The sequence below is a fragment of the Oncorhynchus gorbuscha genome, linkage group LG16 (genome assembly GCF_021184085.1).
Source record: "Oncorhynchus gorbuscha isolate QuinsamMale2020 ecotype Even-year linkage group LG16, OgorEven_v1.0, whole genome shotgun sequence".
Taxonomy (NCBI): Eukaryota; Metazoa; Chordata; class Actinopteri; order Salmoniformes; family Salmonidae; genus Oncorhynchus; species Oncorhynchus gorbuscha.
Window position 1 is genome coordinate 33,524,944 of NC_060188.1, and position 9,137 is coordinate 33,534,080.

Here is a 9,137-nt window from a genome sequence, read left to right on the forward strand (position 1 = left end):
GCACAGTGTAAAGGTCTACATCAATTGTAGGTAACAATTATACTCCTACGGCACTAGAGTTGACAGCTGGGTCCTTAATTGACATGGCACTATTACAAGATACAGTAAAGGACAACCTCTGGTCAGAGGTAACATCCTTTATGAAACTCATGTTAAACTTCTCCTATTGTTATGACCCTCAGCCACTAGTAAGTCTACAATAGTCAGTATTTATCACTGTATGAAGATGCTCAGTAAAAGAGCAAAGCACCTCAATAGACTGACACAACATCCATTACTACAGGTCAACACTTAGAAAACAGCAACAAACTTCAGTGATCTTTTTTATTGTTTTACAAGAAGCCTTGCCTCCAATAAAGTAGTGTTGTGAACAGAAACATCAATGTCACAGCAGTGTTGCAATTCACCAGTTTAACACTCTCCCATCCCTATAAAAGCAAAGCCAGGAGGATCTATCAGAGAACCAAGGAGTCCTGGTCTGAGGCTGGAGGCCGTAGCCTGGGGATGGAAGTGGTTTAGCTCTGGCCTCCCAGGGTGTGCTTGTCAAACAGGTACTCTGCCATCTTGTTTTTGACAGCATCCATCTTGGTGAGGTTTGTGATGTAGTCTCCCAGCTTCTTAATGGCCTCCACCTGCTCATTCAGGTAATGAGTCTCCAGGAAGTCACACAGCTAAAGAGGGAAAACAGGTCAGAAAAGAGAATGAATACAGACTATTGTAACTACAGTAACACGTAGATAATGAGGTTTCAATTTAACTAGACAAGTCCGTTGACACTTATTTACAATGGCATCCAAAGGTGGAACAATAGGTTAACTGCCTTGTTCAGGGGCAGAACACCTTTTTACCTTGTTAGCTCTGGGATTCAATCCAGCAACCTTTAAGGCATAAATCTCTAACCACTAGACAAACTGCTGCCCCTTACGCATTAGCTGCATTGTGTGCATCTGTGGAATACAGTGCGCGTGTGAAGAAGCAGGTCAAACAATCCCGTGTCATTAGTTATCAGAGCTACAACAACCTGATCATCTCCTGGGACAGTACCTGTATTCTATGTGATACATACATGTGATGTGTGGTTCCACCATAACTTACATGGGGGTCAACCTTGTCAGAGGCAATCTTGTGCAGGTCCAGCAGGGCCTGGTTCACATTCTTCTCCAGCTGCAGAGCACACTGCATTGCCTCCAGCCCATTGCCCCACTCATCACGTTCTGGCTTCTACACAAGACAGAGTGAACACAGAAAATGTTAATGACTAGACTACTAGCAGATGTTAAGGTTAGGATAAAGTTTAGTTACACCCCTTACACTTTCAGTTCAGTGGTTAGAGGCAGTATGTTCAGGACTACAGGTTCTCTAGATCAACTTACTCCATGGAGGAGAGTGTGTACAAGTGGTAAAGACATTTATCGGTCTACAATCTAAATGCGTTTACGACGCTCAGGCGCTCACCTTGATGTCCTGGAGTAAAATGCGTCCACCTCGCTTGTTCTGGAAGGAGAGTAGCTTGTCGGCGTGCTCCCGCTCCTCGTCGCTGTTCTCCTTGAAGAAATGCGCGAAACCAGGCAGAGCCACATCGTCACGGGAGAAATAGAAACCCTGGGTGGATAAACATAAAACTAAGGTTAGAAAAATATAAAAAGAACATGCCAAACGTGACTGGGCGTTGTGTTCGTTGTGGCAACTAAACTTTTTATGACAAAGGCATGAATCAGTCTGGTCTGTAGTCTATTTGGTAATCTGCCGATTAACCTGTCAAGGAGTTGTTACGCGCTCTGCCCAAAACAGGATAGATTCCCGGCTTCATTTGAAAAAAACAAATATGCACTTCACGGAATTTCTTGGCTATTAATTATCTAGACCAACATAATAAAAAAGGTGAGAGGCATTTAGGCCTATGAATAATACAGGTAAAACAACACGGTCCCCTTGGTAGACACCTTACCATTGAAGTGTAGGTGTAGGAGGCAAACATCTCCAAGTTGATCATTCGGTTGATAGCAGCTTCGCAATCGTGGTGATAGTTCTGGCGGATCTGAGACTCCATTTTGGCAGATTTTCTTTAATATCCAAATGAACGGTACAAAAATAGAGTTTATTCGACTATTTTGCTATTACAGTTCAAGTAAGTACTATGTCAACAACCAGGAATGTTCTATGATGCGGGACGAAGGCAGATGAGTTCCGTTCAATCACTGTTGAAGCAAGAACTTCTTCATGCGTCTTCGCAGACTTGTGAACTGGAATGAGCCTTGTTCGCTCTATTTATTGTTCCAAACGGAATGCGTCAGTGGAATACACCCTCACAAAGCGTAGCCAATCAACTTTAGAATTTCAACAGGAACTAGGCGGGTCATTTAAAGACGAGCCCACTCATACACATCCCCTAAAGCAAAGATTACTTTTTATATTGACAAGAGAGCCGAGTGACCACTCTAACAATGGAAATACATGTGCTCAACGAATGAAGACAGGCAAGATCATGTGGGACCATTCTAGCCAATGAGAGGGCAGGTATTCGTGTGAACAACACGCACAACTAAACATATTTTTTCTCAAAGTTTCCCGAATGCCACATGCATCCACATCTAAAGCAGTAGTATCAGCCAAAAGCAATGCTACAGTGCAGGTCGAACAACAGCGGTTATTGTTGAAAAATGTTTGTGTTTGTTATATCCTTAGAATACAATTGGAAGACTTGGAAAATCCATTCTAATGTTAGGCTAATTGAGAAATAGTCTGTGTCTATATTTGATTTAGGATATATAAGGAATTGAACTTTGAGACACAGGTCTGTAAACTTCTGTTTCATTCTCTAAGAGCACATGTTTCAATAACACATGAAGATTAATTATTGACCTTTTCCAGAATGCAGTCAAAAGAAAAACTTCGGGTTTATCACATAAAAAAAAACATAAATTCAATTTTCAGTATGAGGTATGGGAATACAGTAATGGACAGAGAAAGAAAGACTGGCTTTTGTAGAAATGGTATTTGATGATACACCTTTCGGTTTCAAATGACATATTGTTGTTGTCAAATGGTATATCAAAGTTGATTACAATAGCCTAGAAATAACTACACAAAATCAGTAGCTACATACATCTAACCATACTACTTGTGATGTAAGTGTATATAGTATATAGTGTATATAGTAAGTGTATATAAGTGTATATAGTATATAGTATGTTTACTGGTCATAGTATGGATATAGTTAGTATGCCAGATTAGCCAAAATACGAAGTTTTCAAGCAGTGGACATTATTTCCGTGCTTTCAGGGCCCATAATGCAATTCTTCAGACAACAGGCGTGGCTTCATAACATTTTAAGAAAATGGCAGAAAATATGTTGCCGAAGTGAGACGAGAGCGGATACAATTTCAGTGCTATAACTAATTATGACAAATAAGTTAAGTTTCTTTGCTACGCTATCCTTACGAAACGCGTAGCATATCATTGCAGCAGTATGTACCATTATGTTAGCTAGCTACCAAACACAAATTTAGTTGGCTATTTATACATCAGGCTTAGCTAAGCGGTATAGTCATTGTGCGTTCTCAATGAACATTGTTAATTCACTCTGGCTATCTACTCCGATTTCAGAGCACTCTCATCTGAGTGTGCCAAAGAACAGATTAATTGATTCATTTTACAACCGTAACACCCGTTGAATATAACCGGTATCAGTAAACGTCTGCAAAAAAGCATAATTAAATTGTTGCCAGAAACACAGTTACAGTCACCAATGCTCTGGATAACATGAAAACAGCATAACCAGCTCTGCTAGGGCGAGTAAAATGGTCAGAGTGAGGTGTTCTCTCATTTGTGTCTGGAAGTAGCTAGCAAGCTAGCCAAAGATAGCCAGTTAGCTTGGGTGCTTAATTGCCGTTGTGAGGTCAAAACGCTCGGATCAACCCTACTCCTCGGCCAGAGCGTCCAGTGTGGGCTCTGAACGCTCCGAGGGCGAAATGCTTTGAATTTCCAAACGGACAATCTGACAACGCTCTGAATTTACGAATGCCCAGAGCGTACTCTGGCACTCCAGATTGAATTTACCAACACATCTGAAATCGTATGATGTCTAGCTTGTCATTTGTTATGCTAACAAGCTAGCAAGAGGTTGCAAAGCAACAGCTTCCGGTAGACAGGCGAAGCGCTAGTAAGCTCAACTAATGTAGGGTGACCAGACGTCCCCGTTTTTGGTGGCCTGTCCCCGGTTGGAGCTGTCCCTGGAAATGTCCCAGTTTTTAGGGAGATGTCCCCGACCTCGTAGGGTAAATTGAATACTCCTGCACTAGATTGTGTAAGGCACAACCTGCAAAGAAAAGGAAACAGGCAAGTTTACAAAGAAAATGCAACAGGCAAATGCACAAACACCAGAGAAAACTCAGAAAGACATTTTTATTTACTATCTATCTGGATTTTTGCTGTTTTAGAGCTCAGGGATTCTTAAAAGATGCGACAATCAACTTTTTTCTACAAATATTTGTCTTAATTTTAACTAAATGTTAAGATTATATTTTGACACACCAAAGTATCAGCTATTAACACCATGTAAAGGAACAACCTCCTATTTTTTCATTAAATGCAACTAAGTGGATATGGTCAATTTCGTCAAACACCATAGAAGGCATTTCATTAGTACAATTATTGTAAAACAAGTGTGTTTAAAGTCCTTGATTATTTAATGCTAACATTAGATTATTCATAAATGTGTAATACACATCTCCAAACATTTTTGTTTTGTTTTATTGCCAGGGCTAATTTAGCTAGAAATCTGGCATGGTTTTCTAGATTTTGAACATGAAATAACTATTATAAAGCTAACATTATCCCTTAGGTCTAGCGCAATAAATACATTAATTGTTGAAGCATATGTTGCAGAACAGTGATTACAATATTTGTTCAGAATATTGACAACAACAACTAAATCAATCTTAAGGGGGCTAGTTCCTCTGTATAGATGGGAGAACCTTCCAGAAGGACAACCATCTCTGCAGCACTCCATCAATCAAGCCTTTATGGTAGAGTGGCCAGACGGAAGCAACTTCTCAGTAAAAGGCACTTGACAGCCTTTGAGTTTTAGTTTGCCAAAAGGCACCTAAAGGACTCTCAGTTTAAGGGCACAGGGCGAGACCTAGATGCAGACACGGGAGGAGGTTTTTCGAGTCTCTTATATTTATTAGTATCCAAGGGACAGGCAAGATATTGGTCATGGACAGGCAAAAAGATCATAACAAGGTCAGAGTCCAGGAGGTACAGAGTGGCAGGCAGGCTCGAGGTCAGGGCAGGCAGTATGGTCAGGGCAGGCGGGTTCACAGTCAGGGCAGGCAAGGGTCAAAACCGTGTGGACAAGCAAAACAGAGCTAAGAAAAAGCAGGGGCACGGGTTAATGATAAGGGAATTATATGCTTAAAGGTCATGATTAAAATAGTCCACCCTGAAACCATATAATTGTATGAAATTTATTAGAATCATAAAACTATAATCTGATGATGGGTGTAATTTTAGTCCGAATTAGAACAAGGACCTTTTGCTCTTTTTTAGTATGTAAGCAGGGTGCAAGTGGTAAACACATGATAAGAGAAGCTATTGACAGACAAGTTGTACTACTGTGTTCCTTTACAGGACATTCTGTCTCCACCCTTGGAGGGGAGAAACTGTTAGGCTTGCAGAAAATTAATGAAACATGTTGCAGATTAAATAAACAATGTGTCTGTATAGTGGAAAAACACTGACTGTCTGAGCAAGGCGTAGCTTAAGATATGAACTTGTTTGTGTGTGTGTTATAAAGACTGTGTTTGCATTTTGATTTCAGAACATTCTCTGGATAAACTGTACAGACCTTTTGCATTAGCTGAGTCTTTGCCTAATTATCATTAAACCCAGGGTCTTACAAATCTCGGGGATTGGGCAAAGCTTATTGATTGTTAGTTATTATCATTTGGGATTGAAAATTCTCCATAAATACAAATGTTGGGAAATTAAGGAATATGCAATTTAATCAGATGCCATCTAGTGGCCTTTTTGAGTACATCAGATTACAAATCTCTGGCCCTCTTTGTGGCTTTATATAAAATACGTTTTCAAATAGAATGACAAAGCTGCGAAACTTTACCCTAAATATGAACCAAGATAGTCAATACCATACAAATGTACTCAATTTTACCATGTCAATAATTGGTTGTATAAAGAATAAAGTTGAAGGGTAATTGAAAATTCCATTGCTGATTAGACAGTTCTCATTAGACCATCTTCCCCTTTAACCAAGATGTCTAGCCAAAAGAAACTCCTTTACTATATCTTGAAAACAATATTTCTCAGTTCAAGTATTAAAGTTTGGCTTGCCTGTTAATTACCAAAATGACAGCGTTCAGTAACTTAACAGTAGCGTTGTAACCATGACAGCTCAAATAAGCCCCTTAAGAACGAGAGGCTTGTAGAATCACTCCTTTGAGTATTCAGTTCATAATTTGCTGTAGGGGAACTATTGGGCATTACCAACTGAAATAAACACAATGAGTGACAATTTGTCAGTCAGAGCCCAACTTCCCATCACTAGAGAAATGTGCCATAACAGCTGGCTAGCGATTTTGATTGACCTCTTGGCTGTCTAATAAACTTGTGATGCACAGTGTAAAGGTCTACATCAATTGTAGGTAACAATTATACTCCTACGGCACTAGAGTTGACAGCTGGGTCCTTAATTGACATGGCACTATTACAAGATACAGTAAAGGACAACCTCTGGTCAGAGGTAACATCCTTTATGAAACTCATGTTAAACTTCTCCTATTGTTATGACCCTCAGCCACTAGTAAGTCTACAATAGTCAGTATTTATCACTGTATGAAGATGCTCAGTAAAAGAGCAAAGCACCTCAATAGACTGACACAACATCCATTACTACAGGTCAACACTTAGAAAACAGCAACAAACTTCAGTGATCTTTTTTATTGTTTTACAAGAAGCCTTGCCTCCAATAAAGTAGTGTTGTGAACAGAAACATCAATGTCACAGCAGTGTTGCAATTCACCAGTTTAACACTCTCCCATCCCTATAAAAGCAAAGCCAGGAGGATCTATCAGAGAACCAAGGAGTCCTGGTCTGAGGCTGGAGGCCGTAGCCTGGGGATGGAAGTGGTTTAGCTCTGGCCTCCCAGGGTGTGCTTGTCAAACAGGTACTCTGCCATCTTGTTTTTGACAGCATCCATCTTGGTGAGGTTTGTGATGTAGTCTCCCAGCTTCTTAATGGCCTCCACCTGCTCATTCAGGTAATGAGTCTCCAGGAAGTCACACAGCTAAAGAGGGAAAACAGGTCAGAAAAGAGAATGAATACAGACTATTGTAACTACAGTAACACGTAGATAATGAGGTTTCAATTTAACTAGACAAGTCCGTTGACACTTATTTACAATGGCATCCTAATGTGGAACAATAGGTTAACTGCCTTGTTCAGGGGCAGAACACCTTTTTACCTTGTTAGCTCTGGGATTCAATCCAGCAACCTTTAAGGCATAAATCTCTAACCACTAGACAAACTGCTGCCCCTTACGCATTAGCTGCATTGTGTGCATCTGTGGAATACAGTGCGCGTGTGAAGAAGCAGGTCAAACAATCCCGTGTCATTAGTTATCAGAGCTACAACAACCTGATCATCTCCTGGGACAGTACCTGTATTCTATGTGATACATACATGTGATGTGTGGTTCCACCATAACTTACATGGGGGTCAACCTTGTCAGAGGCAATCTTGTGCAGGTCCAGCAGGGCCTGGTTCACATTCTTCTCCAGCTGCAGAGCACACTGCATTGCCTCCAGCCCATTGCCCCACTCATCACGTTCTGGCTTCTACACAAGACAGAGTGAACACAGAAAATGTTAATGACTAGACTACTAGCAGATGTTAAGGTTAGGATAAAGTTTAGTTACACCCCTTACACTTTCAGTTCAGTGGTTAGAGGCAGTATGTTCAGGACTACAGGTTCTCTAGATCAACTTACTCCATGGAGGAGAGTGTGTACAAGTGGTAAAGACATTTATCGGTCTACAATCTAAATGCGTTTACGACGCTCAGGCGCTCACCTTGATGTCCTGGAGTAAAATGCGTCCACCTCGCTTGTTCTGGAAGGAGAGTAGCTTGTCGGCGTGCTCCCGCTCCTCGTCGCTGTTCTCCTTGAAGAAATGCGCGAAACCAGGCAGAGCCACATCGTCACGGGAGAAATAGAAACCCTGGGTGGATAAACATAAAACTAAGGTTAGAAAAATATAAAAAGAACATGCCAAACGTGACTGGGCGTTGTGTTCGTTGTGGCAACTAAACTTTTTATGACAAAGGCATGAATCAGTCTGGTCTGTAGTCTATTTGGTAATCTGCCGATTAACCTGTCAAGGAGTTGTTACGCGCTCTGCCCAAAACAGGATAGATTCCCGGCTTCATTTGAAAAAAACAAATATGCACTTCACGGAATTTCTTGGCTATTAATTATCTAGACCAACATAATAAAAAAGGTGAGAGGCATTTAGGCCTATGAATAATACAGGTAAAACAACACGGTCCCCTTGGTAGACACCTTACCATTGAAGTGTAGGTGTAGGAGGCAAACATCTCCAAGTTGATCATTCGGTTGATAGCAGCTTCGCAATCGTGGTGATAGTTCTGGCGGATCTGAGACTCCATTTTGGCAGATTTTCTTTAATATCCAAATGAACGGTACAAAAATAGAGTTTATTCGACTATTTTGCTATTACAGTTCAAGTAAGTACTATGTCAACAACCAGGAATGTTCTATGATGCGGGACGAAGGCAGATGAGTTCCGTTCAATCACTGTTGAAGCAAGAACTTCTTCATGCGTCTTCGCAGACTTGTGAACTGGAATGAGCCTTGTTCGCTCTATTTATTGTTCCAAACGGAATGCGTCAGTGGAATACACCCTCACAAAGCGTAGCCAATCAACTTTAGAATTTCAACAGGAACTAGGCGGGTCATTTAAAGACGAGCCCACTCATACACATCCCCTAAAGCAAAGATTACTTTTTATATTGACAAGAGAGCCGAGTGACCACTCTAACAATGGAAATACATGTGCTCAACGAATGAAGACAGGCAAGATCATGTGGGACCATTCTAGCCA

General features: G+C 40.8%; 2 protein-coding genes across 2 annotated transcripts; both read right to left on the reverse strand.

Annotated features, from left to right (window-relative positions):
• Nucleotides 1-310: 310 nt before the first annotated feature.
• On the reverse strand, nt 311-2,295 carry LOC123999970 (ferritin, middle subunit-like). Its single transcript, XM_046306029.1, has 4 exons — nt 1,949-2,295; nt 1,456-1,602; nt 1,096-1,221; nt 311-671 (listed from the first exon to the last, which is right to left on the reverse strand). Exons 1-4 carry the CDS (start codon nt 2,048-2,050, stop codon nt 516-518), a joined length of 531 nt encoding a protein of 176 aa, XP_046161985.1. The 5' UTR covers nt 2,051-2,295; the 3' UTR covers nt 311-515.
• Nucleotides 2,296-6,942: 4,647 nt separating this feature from the next.
• LOC123999971 (ferritin, middle subunit-like) lies at nt 6,943-8,927 on the reverse strand. Its single transcript, XM_046306030.1, has 4 exons — nt 8,581-8,927; nt 8,088-8,234; nt 7,728-7,853; nt 6,943-7,303 (listed from the first exon to the last, which is right to left on the reverse strand). Exons 1-4 carry the CDS (start codon nt 8,680-8,682, stop codon nt 7,148-7,150), a joined length of 531 nt encoding a protein of 176 aa, XP_046161986.1. The 5' UTR covers nt 8,683-8,927; the 3' UTR covers nt 6,943-7,147.
• Between the last annotated feature and the right edge of the window lie 210 nt (nt 8,928-9,137).

Coding starts and splice junctions, on each gene's coding strand:
- LOC123999970 (XM_046306029.1), bottom strand. CDS start 2,050: ATGGAGTCTCAGATCCGCCAGAACTATCACCACGATTGCGAAGCTGCT. Junction 1,603..1,948: donor CCTACACCTACACTTCAATG/GTAAGGTGTCTA, acceptor TTATCCACCCAG/GGTTTCTATTTCTCCCGTGA. Junction 672..1,095: donor CTGACAAGGTTGACCCCCAT/GTAAGTTATGGT, acceptor TTCCCTCTTTAG/CTGTGTGACTTCCTGGAGAC.
- LOC123999971 (XM_046306030.1), bottom strand. CDS start 8,682: ATGGAGTCTCAGATCCGCCAGAACTATCACCACGATTGCGAAGCTGCT. Junction 8,235..8,580: donor CCTACACCTACACTTCAATG/GTAAGGTGTCTA, acceptor TTATCCACCCAG/GGTTTCTATTTCTCCCGTGA. Junction 7,304..7,727: donor CTGACAAGGTTGACCCCCAT/GTAAGTTATGGT, acceptor TTCCCTCTTTAG/CTGTGTGACTTCCTGGAGAC.